General features: G+C 33.7%; 1 protein-coding gene and 1 long non-coding RNA gene across 2 annotated transcripts; one reads left to right on the top strand and one right to left on the bottom strand.

Annotated features, from left to right (window-relative positions):
* Positions 1-8,748: 8,748 nt before the first annotated feature.
* On the bottom strand, positions 8,749-12,389 carry BLOS1 (GCN5L1 family protein). Its single transcript, XM_016311740.3, has 4 exons — positions 12,146-12,389; positions 11,796-12,001; positions 11,024-11,144; positions 8,749-9,245 (listed from the first exon to the last, which is right to left on the bottom strand). The coding sequence occupies exons 1-3, from the start codon at positions 12,315-12,317 to the stop codon at positions 11,055-11,057; spliced, it is 468 nt and encodes a 155-aa protein (XP_016167226.1). The 5' UTR covers positions 12,318-12,389; the 3' UTR covers positions 8,749-9,245; positions 11,024-11,054.
* A 1,706-nt stretch (positions 12,390-14,095) lies between these two features.
* Positions 14,096-16,522, top strand: LOC107609723 (uncharacterized). The gene is made up of 4 exons (XR_015892301.1): positions 14,096-14,254; positions 14,346-14,400; positions 14,489-14,617; positions 16,095-16,522. It is a non-coding gene; the product is annotated as an uncharacterized LOC107609723 (long non-coding RNA).
* The last annotated feature ends 7,105 nt before the right edge of the window (positions 16,523-23,627 follow it).

Raw genomic sequence — 23,627 nt, 5'->3', positions numbered from 1 at the left:
ATATACACATTCATCTTCATTTTATTTATCATCAATTATCTTTCTTCACCTTCTTCATCTTTTTTATATGCAAGGTCATTTTTATTTTATTTCTCAACTATCCTTCTTCATCTTCTATCTTCATTTTATTATTTTTGTTTAATTTTTGCTAAACCAAACACACTTACTACGAGATCTTGCTTTGTATAAGAAATCACGTGAGATGGCAGTTTCAGTAGCAGTTCGATCTCTGATTGGCTTATTCAGAGAGGTGATTATCCTCTTTGCTCCTTTCTTTTTGTACATGTCGGTAAGTAAGGTAAGACCAAAAGCATATGGAGAAGTTAGTGCTGCAACTGATGTTCCCAGTGCTGAGTTGTTGTATATTGTACACAATGATTATAATCAGGAGAGTGGTGATTCCGATTACTCTGTAGGCAGTGACTTTGACAATGACCAGGAAAATGATGTGATGAGTATTAATGATGATGATGAGATAAGTTCTGATTCCAAGAGTGATGAGTATGACACATAAACCGCTACTGCATATAGCGGTTTATACTTTGTTCTATTATTCCTTCAAAAATCGCTACTGCATATAACAGTTTTTGCTTCAGTTTTAAACCGCAGCTAGTAGTAGCGATTTATGTTGATTCTGAATCTGCTGCTACCAGTAGCGATTTGTATAGATATGAGAAAGTTGCAATTGCGTCTTCAGTTTGGAAAAGTTGCAATTTGATCATTTCGGGTTCTAATTATTCTATTTAAGTAACTTGCCTTTTTTAAGATAAACACACTGTTACATTATCAATTATATTCTTTATGTATAAAAAGAATTTAATTTTAATTACATTTATATCTAGTTAAATTCATACGTAATTTAAAAGTTAGTTAATTCCATTAATGTGACAATAACGATTAGATGATTACATAAAACTCTTATATATTGTAAATTAAATTTGTCATTATTGTTGTTGTTGGATTCTGCTGTTGTTGTTGTCACTGCTTTTGTCGTTGCTTTTGTTGCTGCTGCTGCCGCCGCTTCTACTGCCCTCTTCTTGGCGCTGGTGCTTAGGTAATGCTTCTAAATTTTCTTTTTGTGTTTGTTATTTTGGTTTTGATTTGTTATTATAACTTTGGTTCTGATTTATTATTATAAGTTTGGTTCTGATTTATTATCATAATTTTGTGTTCGTTATTTGATACTAATTTGTTATTATAAGTTATTACAATTTTGGTTCTGATTTGTTATTATAATTGTGTTTGTTAGTTGATTTCGATTTGTATTATTATAAGTTTAGTTCTGATTTGTTATCATAATTTTGTGTTCGTTATTTGATTCTGATTGTTATTATAATTTATTATAATTTTGGTTCTAATTTGTTATTATAATTTGGTGTTCGTTATTTTAGTTCTGATTTGTTATTATAATTATGTTCGTAATTATTTGATTCTGATTTGTTATTATAAATTTGGTTCTGATTTGTTATCATAATTTTGTATTCATTATTTGATTCCGATTTGTTTTGATTCTAATTAAAACATGTTTGTGGTGTTGTTGATTAAGTTATTGGTTTGATTATGAATAAATTAAAACACCTAAGTAGTTAGGAACTCAACTAATTAGTTAACTGATTAGGTTATTTTGGATATGTTGTGGTTGTTTGTAAGTTTTAATTCATGATTGAGGTTGGTTGGATTTATATGAATCGTAAAGGTGGATATATGTCCAACTTTAGGGGAGATTATGCCAATTTTTTTCAAATAATATAAATGTACACAGAATTTGTGTTCTATTTGCTGATTTATGTGATATAAAATGTCTATAAATTTTATATTTGATATAAATGTACATTGTATTTGTGATTAGTGTTAATTGATATTCTCTTTGCAGACATGACGAGAAATAGAAGTGTACACAGATCGACCACGTGGTCGTGGTTGAGGGAGGGGTTCTACTGGAATCTCTGGGTCTTCTCAGTCGTCCCCCTCTACGCCGACTACCCCTGTGACATCACAGGCAATGGGTGCACAGAACCAGTCGTTTATCATGGTCCCTAATCCCACCTACGTGGCTCCTACTGCTGCACCACCCCTGCAGCCAGGAAGTCGTTCGTCTGTTTTGTCAGATTGGACTCCTCCATCACCTTCATCCACTCAGCAAAACACTATCTCGACGACGACGCCTCCAATGACAGACACCACGCTGCCGGAATCCTCTCACAAATCGCAGTTAGATGCCCCTCCACCACCTCTCATCGTATGGATGAAGATTTGGCCTGATGGGACTTCAGCGTGAGTACTATTTTAAGTCTTTTATATGTAAATCATTTTAGTTAGTCAGTTTAATTTAGTGACATTCAATTTACTAGTTTTAGTGGACTTAGGTTATTAAGATATGTTCGATTCAGTTTAGTAGGTTTGAATTGCAATTTTGTGTGTGATAATTCTTGATTGTTGATAGATGATGCTGTTTAAGTGAATTGTTGATGATTATAGTGGTTGACACATTCTAGTTATAGATAAAACTCTGCCAGAATTTCTAAAAAATTCTAAATATAATTGAATTTTATAGATTACTTCGAAGTTATAAATGTACTAAACCTAAGTTATAGATGTACTAAACCTAAGTTTTCTATTGATGTACACAAGAGTGTACTGATGTGATCGGCAGTAGGATTAGCAAGACGACGATGATGATGACAACTTTCAGTGATTAGAGTTTTTTATACACTGTTTGATTGTATCATATTCTTTGTTATTTGACTTTTAATTTTATTCGTGCACTTGATAATTTAATATATTTGACTTCTATTATTTAGAATTTGACTACTAATTATGTAAAAAATAAATTTAAATAAAAAATTTAGAATTTTACCACTAATTTCATAAAAAAAAAATAGAACTTACCGTCAGATTCTCCGGCAAAAATATCCGATGGTAAAAATGCGAGAACAAAATAATTTGGCGCCAAATTTACCGTCAGAAAAAATTCGCCGGTAACTAACACCAGATATTCGCAGCTTAAAAGCTAAATCCGCCATTAAATCTACCAAAAATTACCGGCAGACAACAAAATCTGATAATTTACTGACAAAGTTAATACCGTCGAATTAGAACCGACACAAAATCCGATGATAAATTTATTACTGGCGAATTAATTTCATTTTTTTTTCTATAAATCTAATAATATTCAACATTTTTTTTTTGTAGTGGTGACAAACAAATCAAAATAAACCCTTTAATTCACCAATAAAAACGGAGGAACTAATTTGAAAATTGAGTTCACTAAAAAAATATAATTAATAGTCAAACCCATCCCACTTAATCCACATGCTTTAATTTGGCAGGGTGACAAGCAGCACCCACTATTTTTTACATAAAAAAAATAGATTTTTCTTATATTTTTAAATCATTTTTTAATTTATTAATTTTATCAAGTATTTTTTATAAATTTATTAGTTACGAAGTTAAGAATTCCATTTTTGTATTTTAATAAACTTGATAAAAATTTAAAAATTTACAAAAAAGTTATATAAAGAGCAAAGTAAATTTTTTTTTTAACCACTTATTTTAACATAACAAAATGTGGGTCAACTCACTTATTATCAATTTTTTAATAAGAAGAGACTAGCCAATTCATTTGGCACTCCTAATTATTATTTTAAGACCACAAAAATGAATGTCTTTAACGTGAGCATATACAAATTTTTCAAGACATACAATTTTTGATATAAACATCAACTTACATCAATATATACTAGTATATGCCATTCAATCCATGACAGATTTTGAGTTCGGCTGCCCTTTCCATAAGTGGTTCTACCACCTCTACTTCTGAAGTCTCTTTCTTCTCTCATGTTTGAGCTTGTTTGGGGGCTTCATGGCAAAATTTGATTTTGTATTTGAGTTGGCCATCAAGATTTTATATTCAAGTGATTCCACATTTTGTTGTTCTTACTGCAGAAGTAACGAAAATACAGCATCAACATCGGGAAGTGACTTTTATATAGGGGTGGCAACGGGGCGGGTAGGGGCGGGTTTTTACTCTATCCGACCCCGCCCCACCGTACAACAACTCGCATTGAACCCGTCCCGTTTCTACCCGCGGGTAGTAAAACGTTGAACCCTAACCCGTCCCTGCGGGTACTCGCCCCGCCCCTATAATTATTAAAATCCAATAAATAAAATTAAATTTCAAAATTTATATAACCATCATCACATACATAATATAAATTAAAGTAAAAATTTAAATATAATACAATATTATTAATCATTTACTAATTATTTTACATATATTATACATATTATATATTAAAATTATATATATATATATATATATATATATATATATATATATATATATATATATATATATATATATATATATAGCGAGACGGGTATTACCTAAACCCGATCCCGCCCCGCCCCTCCCAAGAACCCGCTCCGCTAAAAACCCGCCCCGGTGTGGGACGGGTAATTACCCGCGCCGAGCGGTTAGGGCGGGGTGGGTACCCGCGGGTTCGGGTGGTATTGCCATTGTGATCTCACAACAAGATATTGATCATTATATATTGAGGCCTCTTAGCATTCATACACATGTCTTCTTTGTGTTTTCTCATAACATCAAGACCACACTCACACTCTCCAATACAAGACTTGCAAGTTGGTATAGGAGAAAAATTGTTTAATTCCTCCTAAAGTCCTTTTAATTTGTTGAAATACGTAGTAATATTCAAATCATTCTGTTTGGTTGCAAATAACTCTTCTTGCAATTTCGCAATTCGAAACAAGTCACCCTGACAATATCTGTGTTTCAACGCATTCCAAATGTCAGCAGCTTTGTTCATCCACATAATACTTTGCGCTATCTCTGAACTCAAAGAAAGGTTCAACCAAGACATAATATAGGTGTTGCACCTATCCCATGCTTCAAACAAAGAGTCTTCTTGTGCTGGCTTAGTAATGGAACCATCAACAAACTTTAATTTGTTCTTTGACTTCAACGCTCTCCACATAGCTCTTTCCCATACATGATAATTGTTCGCACCAAGGACTATTGAAACTAAAATTATTCCTAGACTTTCTCCAGGATGCAAAAAATAAGGGCTCACCAGATCCATGATCGGATTCGCATTCGCACGGCTTGTAGCTGATTAACCTGATTCAACAGGTTTGCAAGAACTTGAATGTCAATGCTCTGCGGTACTTGTTCTGCCATTTCTAGTGAATGTCGAACAAAAGGTAAAACTTCAATTTCTCAATTTCTCAAAAAAAAACTTCAATTTCTATATCAGTGTCCGTATATCATAATTCAAAAGTGATCTAATATCTTATGTGGATGTTTTGAATAAACAATACAAAACTAGGATTCGAAAGAACTGCATTCTACATGTAACAAAAAGTTTCTATTTCATTAAAAAGACTTAGTGTCAAAATAATTCCAAAACCAATGCATTCTTGGTGATAGGGATGCACATAATCCAGTCCGACTTGAAGATTCGATCCAGCTCCGAACATTTTAGAAGCTAATTTTGTGTGATTTTACTAGGTTTAGGGTCGGGTAAGAGTCTTAAAAATAGACTCGGTCATTATTTTGGGTCGGAGTCCAGGTCAAAGTGAACCCGACTTCACCCGACCTATATGCATCCTAAAGGAACTAAAAAAGTAATATTATGTTATATTAATTATAAGCTTATTGTTTTATTTTTAATCACACTTGTTAAATTAAAAAATAGATCAAAGAAGCATCAAATTAGAATTTATGGACAAATTCAAGTTCAAATATGGATATCAAATTTTTGGTAACAAGTTTCTTCTATATAAATAAGTGCATCATAAATAACTTTATTTATAAATAGGTTTCTTTATAAATTATTGTTAAAACTTTAAAGACCCAATTTCCACCCGGTTTAGACCCGGTATAGTTGTGGCCCGAAAATATTTAGGTTTCATCGGGTTTAGGGCCAGGTTAGAGTCTAAAAAATAGACCTGGTATATATTTAAGGCCAGGTCTAAATAAGAGCAAATCCGGTTTCACCCAATCTATGAACACCCTTACTTGGTGATACACTTACTTTCTTGTCTTTTACATTTACGTGTACACAGTTTGGCAGGATTTTTTATTTTAATAAATAAATTAAATATAATAATTACCAAAATAAATAATTTAAAAAAATATTTACCGAAATAAATATCTTTCTGTTATCTCATTTACACTGTATATAGGTAGTTTTCAATTTTCTTATACTGTTAACGAGATAAATGTTATCTCGTAAATGAGATATATGTATTTATAAATAATTAAATATAATTTTTGAAAATAATAAAAAATATTAATGCTTTTAATTCGACCAAACTCTTAAAAATGAAATGTTTCAAATAATAGAAAAGATAAACCGTCCATTTTAAATAAGAGGGAAGATGGACGGTCCATTTAAAATAAGCATGTTAACACGTTCATAAGTGCACCGTTAAACTGCCCACCATTAATACGGTTATCTTGGATTGACTCTTAAGTATTGTTTTGGTCCCTAACGTTGAGGGTGAGAATCGAAACCGTCCCCAACGTAATTTCCGATTTAGAATCATCCTTAACGTTTTTTCGTATTAAAATCGTCCTTTTAATTTTTTTGGACAAAAATACCCTCACTACTACCAGCACAATTACCTCCTCCACCACCACCACCAACACCAACACCACCACCACAACCATCACCAACACCAACACCAACACCAACACCAACACCACCACCACAACCACCACCAGCACCACCACCAGCACCAGCACCAACACCAACACCAACACCAACACCAACACCAACACCACCACCACAAACACAAACACAAACACCAACACCAATACCAACACCAACCAACACCAACACCAAGAACAAGAATACCAAACAAGAGCAACAAATACCAACACCAAGAACAAGAACACCAAACAACACCAAACCAAGAAACAGAAACAGTAACAACAGAAATCATCAAACACAGCAGTTCCGTTAGCAATTTTCAGCACCAGTTTTCATGGCAGCAACAATGACAACAGAAAACGGCCTCCTCTCCTTTCCGGTTCGTGATTCCAGTGGTGGCAGCAACATTCCCGAAACAGGACAGAATCAGAATGAGTAACGGAAACCTCCGACCAGTTCCAGCAGCGGACTTCATTCACGGCGATGGCGACGAAGGTCACAAACGACGGCACTGGGGCGACGGTGGCGGAGCCCTCGCGGTAGTGGCTGTGGATCGGTGGCGATGGCGGCGTGAGCACAGCTCCTTTTCTTCTCGGTGGTGACCCTGACTCTCGCGTTTCTCTCTCTGCTAGCCCTCGATGATGACGGCTCTAAGGGAGACGACGAGCAAGGACGGCGGTGGCTCCTCGGACGACGCACGCGACGGATCCAGCGGCGGTGGGAACAGCCGAGGCGACAGCGACGCGGGCTCCACGGAGGTCACAACAGCGAGGCAGAGGCAGAGGCGGCTCCAAGCTTCGCCGCCGGTGCCGTCCCCCCTTCCCCCTCCCCCTCTCCCTCCCCCTTCCCCTTCGTATACCCTTTTCGTCCCCCCAACGCGTTTTCTTTTTTTTTTAATTTTATAATTTTTTTATTAAAGTATGGGTAGTTTAGGAATAAATTAAAAAATTTTATTAGAAAGGACGATTTTAAAATAAAATGCAACATTAAGGACGATTTTAAGTCGAAAATTACATCAGGGACGATTTTGATTCTAACCCTCAACGTTAGGGACTAAAACAGTACTTATCTCTTTAAATTATATTTCAAATTTTTATGTACTCCCATGCAACAAACGAAATTTCGTAAATTTTAAATTTGAAATTTCAAAAATTATATTTAATTATTTCGTTTAAAATTTTATTTGTTGTATGAGAGTACATAAAAATTTCGTTTGTTGCATGCAAGTACATAGAAATTTGAAATATAATTTAAATAACCTTATCCAGAAAGAACTCAATGAGGATGGATTGATTGGTTGGATGATTCCTATTAAGAGTCAATCCAAGATAACCGTGTTAATAGTGGACAATTTAAAAGTGCACTTATGTGCTTTCAAAGTAATCGTGTTAACGTGATAAATAGACAATCCATTTTTTCTATTATTTAAAATGGACGGTTTATCTTTCTTATTATTTGAAACATTCCATTTATAAGAGTTTGGTCAAATTAAAAACATTAATATTTTTTATTATTTTTAAAAATTATATTTATTTATTTATAAATACATATATCTCGTTTACAGTATAAACGAGATAACATCTATCTCGTTTACACTGTAAACGAAATATACGAAAATTAAAAAACTACATGTATCTCGTTGGCAAGATGTGCCACTGTATATTTCAGATGAGAAGATTCAATTTATTCGAATCAATTTAATTCTTGAGTTTTAAATATACGAGTAAAATATTATTTTAATTTCTAATATTTTACCTAAAAATCAAATGATTCTTAAAAAAATTTTGTTGTTCAAAATTACTATTCCCAACTTTTTCATATCGTGTTTCGTCTATATTCACCATTACTTAATTTTATAGTCAGTTTATCACCATATCTACTCCAACATCAACACTATCACTGCAATTACTATCATGACTATAGCCACTGCTGTCACAACCACCATCTGTGCACTCGTAGTGCCGGTGGGGTTTGGTAATTGTTTAATACGCAGATATATAGATATTTACAAGATAGAGCGTGAAGCAAAGAAGAAGAGAGAGAGGTGTGTTTGTCTGTTTGAAGATGTAAGGAGCTTGAAAATTCGGGCTTTTGCCTCGACTTTATTTCATCCATCTCACACCACTAACAAATATGCCTCAGCATATTTAAAGTGTAACGACCCAACTGAAAACTTTTAAAGTGTAAAGACCTAATTACAAATTTGGTGAAACTATAATGACTAATAGTGTAATTTAACCTAAAATCAATACATCAAATCCTGCTTTGGTATTGGTTTCAATATACTTGTAGAGCCACTTGGCAAGGTACTCATCCTCCAACTTCATTCAGTCTATGTCCTCCTACATTTGCTAATCTAGATTGGGAAAACTGCAACAATACTAAGAGGTTGCAGGTTGTCTACTAAGGCCGAATACTGAGAACGAAGCTCCTTTGTTACAGACAAGCTGCGATACATGTCGCGAAACCGATACTCGCAAAGCATATCAATATCAGGTGACATCTTGTTAGACGGCACTTCTGCAATCCAGTTTGCTTTTGATGATGCATGTCACTCCTAGAACAAACCTATGGAATGCATTTATAAATATAGAGGTCATACATGAGTCAGATGAGTGCTCATCTCTTCAAATTATTGTGGGAATACTACCAATATATGGTGGAAATTATAGAGGTTTGAGAATTAGTGATCTTTGGTTGAATTAGAAGAAAATCAGCATGTACCTTATGATTCAATTCATCTGTGCAAATCTAGCACTAGAGAAATAAAATAACCGTTTTGTTCATTTCCATGGTGCATAAGAAAAATGAAAGCCGGACAAATGGTGGTGTTTGGATAAATCTTTTTGAAATATAAAAAGTAAAGATAAAAAGAAAAGATATGGACAGAAGCAGCTCTTAACCTGTTTTTTTCTTGATAAAAGGCAAAAATTAATTATTTTCTTCGTATAAAATTTACATTTCAAGCCTTCTCTTCCCCTCTCCTTTCCTCCAAAACCTAACTAACAATAATACCTTAGAAGCTTATTCAAACAAGCAACACAAATTTAAGTCCCTTTCTTTTTACATAATCTAAGTATCATGTTTATTGAATATTGAAGAAGGTACTTTTCTTAAGAGAACAAAAACAACGATGCACCCTAAACCAGCTACTGAGACTCCTACACAGCTAGTCAGGCTTCTTATAGGGAAAAAAAATTCATTAAAAGGGTGAGACTACAAAGTATGCTTACTCATAAATCTAAAGGAAAATTAAACAGCTAACGTTAGCCCTCGAGGAGTCGAGGGCCTCGGCGATTCCTTCAGCCTAACAAATTTGACAGCGATTAGGGAAAAATTGTTCCTTAGCGGTCATGTGAAGCAACAATCATGGTGACTCTTTAAACACAACAGTTATTGTAAACTAAAGAAAATCGGCTTCAAGCCAAATATGACTTATTGCCATGAATGTCTAGATCTCGGCAGTAGGTTAGAGGCGATATAGAAATAAAGTTAAAGAATGAGTTTAACTATAATGTAAGCAGTAAGGCGGTAAGGCCTATGATTTCCATGAAATGACAACAAAGAGTACCACTACTATCACGAACAAAACAACTCTGGGATATTCTATATGTTGTGTTGTGGGGGCCTAGTGCTCCCACAAAGATTTGGGAGACATTTTAGAAAGTATACTTATATATGCATGTTTGACCCTGTGTTATAAAAGTTATTTATTGTGCAAATATATTATTTTTGCCCCACTACTAAACTTTTTGGATCTAGAATTGAATGTACTGGTAGAAGGCAAGAGCATAAATCAAGTGAAACTATATGCAGCGTGTATGCTCCTAATACATGATGTAGTATCCTTAACAAGCTGATTACAAACATCTAGCTAGAACTAAGTCGCCGCTTGGCAGTATCATATTAGCGTAGAACCCATAAAGTCATAAGAATAGCACACTGTTCTGAATTCAGTTCCATCACATCCTAATGAAGGAATGCCACATGTTTCCTAGGAGGAAAAATGACTAAAGGGAAGCGGATAAGGAAAAGAAAGAAAGAACAGAACACTAGGTCAAAGCCAAAGCAATCCTTGATCAATGTTTTCTACTCTCAACCTAGATAACAGGCATAAGGGAACCCTTTTTTCTTCTATTTTTCAAATGAAGCATTCAGTAAGCTTGATGGCATTATACCTAATTTATCATTCACAAGAAAGATATTAACTATTTTTTCTTCCTTAAGCTGGATACTTCGTTAAATAAATAAATCAAATTATCACATAAAATGTAACAGGATTACATAATAACAGGGTATTATACTCGAAATAGAAAATTGAATGAAAATGGGATTAGAATTATTACGTGGCAACTTGCATGACAACTTTCTGCAAGATCAATCTTGGTGAATATTCTGTATAGCTGCAGTGATACTTTTACAATCATATTCCATGATCTTCATCCAGTTCTCAAAGTCTCCAATTTCCTATAAGTGCAGATGAAAGTTTATATTAAGCTAAGCTATTTTATCGAAATCTAGTAATCTAGTTTTCCTGATGTATCCCCCTATTTTACATAACCATTTCGCGAAAACGGCCTTCTGTGAGGAAGTACTTAATGCCTTCTAGCTTCTAGTCCTCAATGAGTTATACTCGCTAACCCTACCTTTCCCGATTCCCTTGAAAAGCCTTTTAGACCTCCTGAGTAACCAAACTTGTATATGGTTTTCAGAGATGATCATCACCGTTCTATAGATTGCAGTTCAAATAAGTATGGATTTCAGTTACCTAAGTTTCAAACTCAATGTTAACTAAAAATCTGCACGGTTAATGAACACTAGATATGCATTAACACTTACATAACTGAAATCCACACATGTAGATCGACCATATTGACAACTATGTCTAAACACAATGTACCAAATAACATTTCTGAAAAGATAACTACAACCACCACCACCATCATCATCATATAGATACGAAATCGTCTAAGCAATTCCAAATTCAACACTCAACCAAAACAAAACAACAAAATGACAAACTATGCAACACCCTCCTTGTAACTTGTAACATTTTAGTATATAAAACGAATTAAGAAGAAAATAAAAAGGATTGAAACGAAGAAAGGTAAGTACTACCTTAACAGCAGTGTTGAGAGCATGAGTTGCAGCAAGCCACTGATCCGTTTGTTTCATGAACTTAGCAACAGTGGCAGAAAGAGCTCGAATCTCTTGCTCTATTCGCTTCTCATACACGAAAGAATCTTGCACCCCACCATTCACAGCCTCCACTAACAGCTCAGAAACTCTCTCAGCTTTCTTGATTGCCTCCTTCTTCGCTTTCTCTGCTTCCCCAAAAAAAAAGAAACCAAATCAATGAAATGGGCATGGATAGAACACCAAAAAGATCAAATCTTTTGACAGAAAAAGAAAAAGGGGCAATAAAAATGATTAGAAATATGGGGAATTGAAGGGAGAAATTGAAGTACCAGTGTGGTGGCGGAGGATGAGGGAGTTGTGGCTATGGAGGGTGAGGAGGTTTTGGAGAGAAGATTCGAGACCCTTTGGATCAGCGTTGAGGTTGGGTCTTTGTGCGTCGGAGGAGGAAACAGAGTGTGCACGCGACAGCGGAACCTGCGACTGCGGTGATGCTCGGTACATTCTTTCTTTCTTTCTTTCCTTCTGTTTCTTTTCTGGCTTCTGCACCAACACTCACTATCATAAACTAATTTCACCAAATCTAATATAATTGCAATTACACCCTTAAAGATGTTTCAATATTACACTCATTACTCAATTCACCATTGACTCATTCTAATTTTTGTTTTTTTTTTTTTTTTTTTTTGGACTTGATAAGGAGTTGTTCTAATTTTACAACCTGAGTAAATAAGAATGTAATGGACTTTTTATATGTAGTTTTATTTATTAAATTTAGTGTAATATTTTAAATTAATCCTCAAACCTATGTCCAAAAAAAAAAAAATTAATCCTCAAACAATTTTTAATCGAACAATTTAATAATTAATAAATTATCATTACTAAATTATTCTCTAATATTTTATTTTATTAGACATATTATTGACATTAATCTTTACATTAAATTTTAATAAAAAATTAGACAAATTAATTTTTATTATTATTTAATAAAAAACATAATAATTTCTAATAATTTTTAAAATTTTTAGATTAGTCTATCCATAAAATAAACAATCTGATGTAAATACTAATTTTTCTAATGAAATGAAAGTTTAAGTAATGATTTAAAATTTATTAAGGTATTACTCATAAATTTATGAGCAAGATGTCTACCATATTTTTAAACATTGTTCATATTTAAAAGAATTACCAATAATCTTAGTCTAAATTTTAAAATTTTCTACTGTATTTTTACGATTTGAGTTTTGTTGCGGATATTGTTTTGGGTGTTTTTATTTAGAGACTGAAATTATTAAATTTTTTTTAGTAAATATATTGAAAACTTAATTTTTTAACTTACCAATTTAAAATTTATATTTCGGAAACTTTAACGAGTGCCTTAGAATTTATCTTTTTTATTATATTTCAACATTAATAAGGACTTAAGTCTTTCAGTTATAATTTGTAATGGTTTATTTTATTTTTTGGTAGGTTTTATTTTATTTGCAATGGTTATAATAAATTAGAATGATAAAGAAGTAGAAGGATTTTTCTGTTTTATCTCATCTAACTAACTAAAACAAAACCATAGAATGTGTGAAAAAGAAATGAGTCACATAACTATGTATCTTGATTCAATCATTACATGTAATGAGACATATATTTAATATCCACCATAATTATAATAGAATTTTTATTAAAGTGACTTACAAATAGTCAAAATGTCAAATATATTGTGAAATAAATAAATAAAAAAGAGATAACAAATATAAAATAAAAAGTATAATTATATAATTTTAATAGTAATATTTATCATAATTATTATCACAATATAATTAATATATTTATTAATATTGTAGTAAAGAATATAAGAGAGAATAATATAAGTTTATTATTATCAGTTGTATCTATGTTACGTGAGGATTTACCCTCTATTTATAATACAAAAATTTAAATATTCCACCTTCGTTAATTCTCAATTTGTATTGATAAGTTAAGCTTTGAAAAGCCTAGCCGCCCACATTATTAATAGACATCCTGTAAACCCCGGTTAAATTAGTAGATAATTAGTTAATAAATTAGTTTTTAATAAGGAGGATTAGAAATGCAAATATTATATCAAAATAGGGTAGAGCTCATCGAAACGAGAATTTTGACACTAATTTTGAAGAAAACGGTCCAAGAATGGACCGAAAAGACCGAACCGGTTGAACCAGACCCGAACCGGGCTGTCGGTTCAACCGGACCAGCCCTATTAAATGAACCCAGCTTTGTCTTCTCCCTCATTACTGCAGCAACGAAGCTTTCAGCTTCCAGGGAGAAGAGAAACGAGAAAAATCCCGTAACCCTCACGTTACTTTCCAAATCCCGTAACTCTTCCGTTCGAGCTCCGATCGCCGCACCGTTTGCGGCTACGCGTTCACCGCGTCGAGCTCTACATTTCTATCGGAACAATTTCATAGGTAACTTGTTTAATCACTCTCAGCTTCATCTTCCCCCAATTTTCGAATTTTAAGTGGGAATATTGAATTTCTTTGATTTTTGATGTTTTAGGATCCAATTAGCTTGAGAGAAACGTTCACTCTTGCTTATGTGAAGCTTGGGTAAGGTGAGGATACGATAATTCTATTTTATTTTCATTAAATTTGAGCTTTGAGTATTAAATTGGGTATATATGTATTATGAATGTGTATTAGGTTGAAAATAAATAATTGGAGCTTGAAATTGTGAATACTGGAACTTGGAGGAAGCGGATTAGTTGAGTTTTGAGGGGTTGTCTTGGTTTTGAATAAATAGCTTTGGTCGTTACGTGGAAATCGGCTAAGGTATGGTTTAGGTTTCTTGCATTTAATATATAATGTTCTGTGAAAACTTAGGCTAGATGACCATAGGATAAGTTGGAATGCAAGTGTATATTTAATATTTAGTAATTTGTCGATGAATATAATTGGTTGAAGTTTATTGGATAATTAGTTATTAATTTTGGATGGTGAATGTTGTTATGTTAATTTGGAAAGAATTATAGTTGAATGTTATTATTGATGAACATGGTTGGTTTGGTGCTTGTTGATTAATTAACGATTCGATGAATTATTGATTTGAGGTATTTTGTGTTAAAAGCCTAGGATTTGTGAACTATGACTCTTAGTTGAATTTTGGTTGTTGGATTTGAATTTTGTATGAGTTTAATTGTTGATCTGAGGTAGATTTTTTGTGGAGATTGTTATGATAATGAGGAAGGAAATGTTGAATTGAAAAGAATACAGGTTTGGACCCGAACAGGGTGGCAAAGTCCGAGTTTTAGAGGAGATGCTGCCGAAATTTTATAAAAATTAGAGATTAGAGATTTTGTTATATGATTATCTAGAAAGATTTAGATTCAAAGGTTATATGGTTTGATTTTGAGTTATTAAGAAAATGAGCATGTTTTAAGTTTGATTCATTTAGAAAAGAATGACTTATGTTTTGAATTGGAACTATTGATGGACGGAATGGGAGGTGTGATATAATGAAGGATAAGGATTGAACATGTTTAATGTATGATGATGAATGAGATGCAATTGAGAATGATGTGGATGTTGATGAATTATAATTGAATTATTTATATGGCTTATGAATTTGAATAATCTGAGATACGAGATTCCCTGGATTAAGTGCCGTGGCTTGCCACCACGTGTACCAGGTTGAAAACTCGATACTCTGTTGACCCTACGACGTAAGTGTGACCGGGCACTATATAAATTCCCGGGAATGTTACCCCCATTGAGCAATATTGATTATTTGAGAAAAATCTATGCATAGACTCTTGGGGATGCACGTCGGGGGACAGTCTAAGGACAATTCAGACTTGTCGGGTTGGCTGGATAACCGACAGATGAGCCTCATCAGCCATAGGACAGGCATGCATCATATGCATATTACTTGAATTACTTGCTTGTGCTCTAATTGGGTATGCCTATCTGTATTTGTCATGCTAAATGTGTATTTGTTACCTGCAGTAGTTGTAACTTTCTTGTGTTTGCCTTTATCTGTTTATTTGTCTGTGAAAATGCATGATGGAATTTGAGGTATGGAGGAATGGCAGTATAGGACTTAGATTTAAGGTTAAGTTGAGTTAGGATTAAATATTTTTAGGAAACCACCTTTTATGGCTTCTGTTTAATACTTTAAGCTCTACAATCTGAGTGTCGGCGTTCTAGGATTGCCTCTGGCATTCCCAGGACCTTATATATTATGTGTGTGGCACCTTTACCATACTGAGAACCTCCGGTTCTCATTCCATACTATGTTGTTGTTTTTCAGATGCAGGTCGGGAGCCATCTCGTTAGGCGTCTGGACTCTTAAAGCGGAGGGGTTACTGGATAGTGTTGTTGTATAGTTTTGTTGTACAGTGATGTATATATATGTACTTAGCTTTCTCTCCGCATAACTTGTCCTTTTTGATCCTCTTAGAGGTTTATGGAAAGGCAGGATTGTGTGTATGTACTTTTGGGTTTTGGATATGTATGTATATATGTGTAAATATTCTCCGGCCAGTCTTGACTTCGCAGGCTGAGTTAGGAGCTTGTTATTTTGTATCTTTGGCACTCTGTTCCTACTTCTGTTATCTTATGTTTGACAGTTACAGTTTTCTTAGCATGCAAGTTAACTCGTTCCTTGAGCGTTGCGCTTTTACCTCGCGATTTTTATTTTCCCTATCCTTCAAGGCTCCTAGCATATTATAACTCTTCTGCTATTATATGTACTTATTTTATTTTAGAGGTCGTAATACCACATCACCTCTGTTTTACGACTTAAGCGTAAAGCTTTGTGTGGTAGGGTGTTACACATCCTTTGTTATTATAACACTCCTCCTTAGATGTCTATTTAAGAATATGCCTCGTTAAAACCTTATTAAAGGAAAATCCCGTGGGAAGAAACCTTAGTGAAGAAAAAAGAGTACAATATCCTTTGTGATGGGGACTACCTCATTAAAAACATTGTCAAGAAAAATCCAATGGGAAAAAACCTGACCAAGAAAAAAAGAATACAGTCTCCCCCTTTTGTCGACATCATTTAATATCTCGAAATTGGCGCATCCCAATCTCATGCACCAATCTTTCAAAGGAGGATTTTGGGAGTAATTTTGTGAATAAATCTGCTAGATTGTCACTTGAGCGGATCTGTTAGATATCAATTGTCCTTTGATTTTGAAGATCATGAGTGAAGAAGAATTTTGGAGAAATATGCTTTGTTCTATCACCTTTGATATATCCACCCTTAAGTTGAGCAATGCATGCTGTATTATCTTCAAACAGGACAGTTTGAGCTATCTTATGATCAGTCAGTCCACATGATGACAGAATATATTGGATCAAACTCCTGAGCCAAAAACACTCGCGACTAGCTTCATGTATCGCTAGTATTTCAGCATGATTATAGGAGGTTGCTGCAATTGTCTGTTTTGTGGATCTCCATGATATCGCAGTACCACCATATGTGAATAGGTATCCTGTTTGAGATCTCCCTTTATGTGGATCAGACAAGTATCCAGTATCTGCATAGCCAACTAATAGTGACTTAGATCCATAGGGATAAAACAATCACATATCAACCGTTCTATGAAGATATCGAAAGATTTGTTTGATTCCACTCCAATGTCTTCTGGTTAGAAAGGAACTATACCTTGCTAGTAAGTTCACAGCAAATGATATATCGGTTCTTGTATTATTAGCAAGATACATTAGTGCTCCAATGGTACTGAGATATGGTACTTCAAGACCAAGGATATCTTCATTTTCTTCTTTAGGACGGAATTGATCCTTTTTCACATTCAAAGATCTTACGATCATTGGGGTACTTAATGGATGTGACTTATCCATATAAAATCTCTTCAAGATCTTCTCTATGTACGTTGTTTGATGAATAAAGATCCCACTTTTTATATGCTCGATCTGCAGGCCGAGACAAAATTTAGTCCTTCTAAGATGTTTCATTTTAAACTCTTCTTTTAGAGTTTTTATAATTGTTGGGATCTCTTCAGGAGTCCCAATTATATTTAAATCATCAACGTACACAACAATTATAATGAATTCAGATGCAAATTTCTTTATGAAAACACATGGACAGATATCATCATTCTTGAATCTATTTCTGGCCAGATACTCAGTAAGACGATTATATCACATTCGTCCAGATTGCTTTATACCATATAAAGATCTTTGCAATTTGACTGAGTATAACCCTTGTGAATATTCATTGGATGATTTAGATATCTTTAGTCCTTCAGGGACTTTCATATAGATATCCCGATCTAATGAGCCGTATAAATAGGCTGTTACCACATCCATTAAATGCATATGCAATCTATGATATGCGGATAAACTGACCAAATAACGTAATGTTATCGCATCCACTACAAGGGAATACGTTTCTTCATAATCTATACCGGACCTTTGTGAAAAACCTTGTGCCACAAGTCGGGCTTTGTAGCGCACAACTTCATTTTTCTCATTTCGTTTTCTCACAAATACCCATCGGTATCCAACAGGTTTTACATCTTCAGGTGTACGGACTACAGGTCCAAAGACTTTACGTTTTGCAAGTGAGTCTAATTCAGCCTTCATGGCTTCTTCCCATTTTGGCCAATCATTTCTTTGTCGACATTCTTCGACTGATCTTAGCTCAAGATCCTTACTTTCATGCATGATATTTAATGCCACATTATATGCAAATATTTCATTGATAATTGTCTTATTTCGGTCCCATTTCTCTTCTGTAAAGACATAATTTATCGAGATCTCGTCATTTTCACAATTTTCAGGTACCTGAACGTCTTCTGGCGTTAAAATTATATCAGAATTTTGGACAACTACAAGTGTCTTTACTATGTCTTTTTCGACAGGAATAGTATTTACCTCTTTTTACTTTCGAGGATTTTTGTCTTTGGAACCAACAGGCCTACCACGCTTCTGGCGTGTATTTGCTTTGGTGGCAATTTGTCCAACTGGAAAATCAATTCGAGTTAGGGCATTTTTCGCTGGTATATAAGATTTGGTTATCTTCTTTGTATCGGAAAATGCATCAAGCAATTCATTTGCTATTCTTTGCAAATGTATAATCTTTTGAACTTCTAGTTCACATTGTCCTGATCGAGGATCTAAATGCATCAACGATAATGCACTCCAATTAAGTTCCTTTTCAGGAAGCTTATTCTCTCCCCCTAATGATGGAAATTTTGATTCATCAAAATGACAATCTACAAACCGGGCTTTAAATACATCTCTAGTTTATATCTCAAGATACCTCACTATAGAGGGAGAATCATATCGAACATATATCCCTAATTTTCTTTGGGATCCTATTTTGGTGCGATTAGGTGGTGCAATGGGAATATATATCGCACATCCGAATATTCTTAAATGGAAAACATTTGTCTGCTGGCCAAAAGCTAATTGCATAGGAGAGAACTGATAGTAACTCGTTGGCCTCAAATGAATAAATGCTGCGGCATATAAAATAGCATGCCCCAAAACCGAGGTTGGGAGATTTGTTCTCATAAGTAAGGGTCTAGCAATTAATTGGAGGCGTTTAATAAGTGATTCTGCTAACCCATTTTGTGTGTGAACATGAGCTACTGGATGTTCAACACTCATTCCATTAGCCATACAATAAGTATCAAAGGCTTAGAAAGTAAATTTACCAGCATTATCAAGACGAATTGCTTTGATTGAATTTTCTGAAAATTGTGCTTTTAATCGAATAATTTGAGCCAGTAATCTCGCAAACGTCAGGTTGCGAGAAGATAATAAGCACACACGTGACCATCTCGAAGATGCGTCTATCAATACCATAAAATATCTAAAAGATCCACATGGTGGATGAATAGGTCCACATATATCACCTTGAATCATTTCTAGGAATTTAGGGGACTCAAATCCAATCTTTACTGGTGATGGCCTTAAAATTAACTTCCCTTGAAAACATGCAACACAACAAAATTCACTAGATTTAAGAATCTTCTGCTTCTTTAGTGAATGTCCATAGGAGTTTTCAATAATTCTCCGCATCATGGTTGTTCCCGGATGACCCAATCGATCATGCCAAGTTATGAATTTATTTGGGTTAGTAAACTTCTAGTTTATAATGGCATGTGATTCAATTGCACTAATTTTGGTATAATATAACCCAGATGAAAGCGAGAGTAACTTTTCTAATATAACCTTTTTATTTAAATCATGAGTTGTGATACATAAGTACTCATGATTTCCTTCAGTCATAGTCTCAATATGATATCTATTTCGGCGAATATCTTTAAAGTTCAACAAGTTTCTTAGAGACTTGGTAGACAATAGTGCATTATTTATTATGAATTTTTTTCCTCTGAGAAACAAAATTATAATTCTTCCGGAACCTTCAATCACATTGCCTGAGCCAATAATAGTATTAACATATTCTTCTTTTGGCACAAGATGGGTAAAATATATATTACTTTTGAGAATGGTATGCGAACTTGCACTATCCGCAGGGCAAACATCTTCACTATATGTCCTTGCCATTCTCTTCAAAGACAAATAATAATAAATTGAGTAGTATGCACAGTTAAATTGAATACTTGATCGGAATTATTTTTCTAAGAAACACTGTACATAAAAATAATGCCATATACTAAAATTTTATTTTAAAACTTGACACATTTAATGATTTCAAAATTCATAAACATTAGTATTTCATTATTTATATACATCATATTTGAAACTTAAATACATAGAAAATAAAACTTAACAATAAGTTCTTTACATTATTTATTTACATGGATACTTAACAATCCCACATATTAAACTACAACATCATTGATCAAATGACCAATATTTTCTTCAAGATTCTCAAAGAAATCAGATACATCATAATGAGTGGTGAAATTTTCATCATCATTTGAAACAAAATTCGTTTCCTTTCCTTTGTCGTCCTTTTTCAAAGATGCTTGATAAAGATCGACTACGTGCCTTGGTATACGATAGGTACGCGACCAATGGCCCTTTGCACCACAACGGAAACACTTATCCTCTATTGATTTATTTTGCCTAGGGGTGGCAAACGGGCCTAAACCCGCCGGGCCAGCCCGCGTAACCCGCCAAAAAAGGCGGGCCGGGCTGAAAAGTTGGGACCGCCAAATAGCAAAAGCCCGCTTAACTCGCACCGCTTAAACCGCTGGTTTTGGCGGGCTTTGGCGGGGCGGGGCGGGCTTCCCCGCCGGGCTTAGTTTTTTTTAGTAAGGGGTATTTTTATAATTTTTTTACCAAAATCCAACTTCTCCCAACCCAACTTACAAGAGAATGAAGATGAAAATTGAGTGTTTTAGATTATGTTTGTTTTGTTTTAGAGACAATATTGTTAATTATGTTTATTTTACTTTGGAAACAATATTTATAATTATGTTTTGGATGAAAACTTGGTTTATAATCATGTTTATTAGATATTTATAATTACAAAGACTTTAATGTTTGTGAATACAAAAATTATAAGTTGTTTATACTTTTAGAAATTATAATAGTTAAAAGTAAAAAACAAAAGAGATTTTTTTATATTTTTATATATATTATTTTAATAGTTAAAAGTAAAAAAAAAAAAGAGGATATTTGGCGGGCTTAGCCCGCCGGCCCGCCAGCCCGCCATTAGGCGGGGCGGGCTAGGATTCTGGGACCGCCTCACTAGGCGGGGCGGGGCGGGCCAGCCCGCCAAATGGCGGGCTTCTGGCGGGGCGGGGTGGGGCGGGGCGGGCTTCCCCGCTTGCCACCCCTAATTTTGCCCAATATTTCTTTCTTTATCCCACTTCTGGTGAGATCCTCTCTTTTGAACATAATTCATTTTCCTTCCATAATTTTTCTTGTTGCCAAAACCTTGCCATTTACCTCTTCTAGGGTAATGATTTGCCGCATTTACTTCAAAAAATGGGGCGGCGCCAGCTGGGCGCGCTTCGTGATTCTTTAAAAGCAACTCATTGTTGTGTTCAACAACAAGAAGGCAAGAAATTAACTCAAAATATTTTTTAAATCCTTTTTCTCGATACTACTACTACAAGAGCACATTCGAGGCATGTAAGGTCGAGAAAATTTTCTCTAACATATCATTATCAGTTATCTTTTCCCCACATAATTTCATTCGTGAGGTGATTCGAAATATTGTTGAATTATATTCATTTATGGATTTAAAATCCTGTAGACGCAAGTGCGTCCATTCATATCGGGTTTGAGGAAGTATTACCGTCTTTTGATGATTATACCTTTTTTCAAGGTCTTTCCAAAGATTTGCAGAATCTTTTGATGTGAGATATTCATTTTTCAATCCTTCATCAAGATGACGACGAAGGAAAATCATGGCTTTGCCTTTATCCTTTTGGGATGCATTATTTTCAACATTAATGATATCTCCAAGATCCATTGAATCAAGATGGATTTTAACATCTAATATCCATGATAAATAATTGTTTCCAGATATATCAAGAGCATTGAATTCAAGATGAGAGAGTTTTGACGTAATAAAAATTTGTTATCTGAGTCTTCCTAAAAATTTGATCAGAGTCTCATGCTGATAACGTATTGTGGAATAAATAAGAAAGAGATAACAAATATAAAATAAAAAGTATAATTATATAACTCTAATAGTAATATTCACCACAATTATTATAACAATATAATTAATATATTTAGTAATATTATAGTAAAGAATATAAGAGAGAGAATAGTATAAGAGAGTGAAGAATGTTTTATTACTATCAGTTGTATCTATGTTACGTGAGGATTTACCCTCTATTTATAGATACAAAAATTCAAACATTCAACCTTCATTAATTATCAATTTGTATTGAGAAGTTAAGCTTTGAAAAGCTCAGCCGCCCACATTAATAGACATCCATTGTTATCATAACAAAATATCAATACTTTTTTTTTGTTATAAAAATTCCAATACTAATTAAAACATACTAAAGCCTAGTTTGGATAAACAATTTAATTAAGCTCCTTTTAAAAAAATAGCTTAAACAATAAATGACTATATTAAAAGTAGCTTATAAATAAGTTATTTTATATTTGGATTTTTAATTCTAAAAGTGTTTATTTTATAGAAATGTGGTAAAAAGTAGTAGTATTATAAGAGAAGTCATATTTTTAACTTCTCTATAAACTCCTAAATAACTTCTTAAAAAATTATAATTTAATTTAAAAATTACACTAAATATTAATGCTACTACTTTTCATTTGTCAAAAGCTCAAAAAGTTTCGTTTGAAGCTCCTCGTAACGGCCCTAAAACCTACATAAATGGCCAAAACAAATGAATAGTCTTTGGGTTGGTGCCAAACTTCTGCGTATTTCGAGTATTTTCTCCATTTTTGTGCAAGAGTTTTTATTTATTTTATATTTTGTTTTTGGGTCGATGAATTTTTATTTATTTATTTATTTATTTTGGACATGAATAGTGTTTCTTTGTCATATTGAGCTAATGTTTCAATTAATATTTGGGCCAAAATATTATTTTTGTGAAGGTTTCTCCTTTTTTTTTTCATTTTTTGTGTATATGTTAAATGAGCTTGTCTGGGCGACGACCAAAGAAAAAAAGATCTTGTCTCAAATAGTTGTTTAGCCTATATTCCTTTTCTTTGTTGATTTAAACTCTTCTTCTAAATGTACAAAAAAGGAACTCTTCTTCTAATGTATGAACAAAAAAAAAAAACTTCTTGTCAGATTTATTGATTCTGCAATTCTGCTCCACAACTTTACTTCTCAATTTTGCAACTCGACTTTATATAAAAGGCCAATGCTTCCATGCTGAACATCAAATTTTTCAACATGTATGAAAAT

This window comes from Arachis ipaensis, chromosome B7 (genome assembly GCF_059453495.1).
Source record: "Arachis ipaensis isolate K30076 ecotype BB chromosome B7, ASM5945349v1, whole genome shotgun sequence".
Taxonomy (NCBI): domain Eukaryota; kingdom Viridiplantae; phylum Streptophyta; class Magnoliopsida; order Fabales; family Fabaceae; genus Arachis; species Arachis ipaensis.
The sequence above is the reverse complement of the archived record's forward strand: the minus strand, read 5'-3'. Positions and strand labels throughout refer to the sequence as shown.

Coding starts and splice junctions, on each gene's coding strand:
- BLOS1 (XM_016311740.3), bottom strand. CDS start 12,317: ATGTACCGAGCATCACCGCAGTCGCAGGTTCCGCTGTCGCGTGCACAC. Junction 12,002..12,145: donor CATCCTCCGCCACCACACTG/GTACTTCAATTT, acceptor TTGGGGAAGCAG/AGAAAGCGAAGAAGGAGGCA. Junction 11,145..11,795: donor CTCTCAACACTGCTGTTAAG/GTAGTACTTACC, acceptor CTGCACTTATAG/GAAATTGGAGACTTTGAGAA.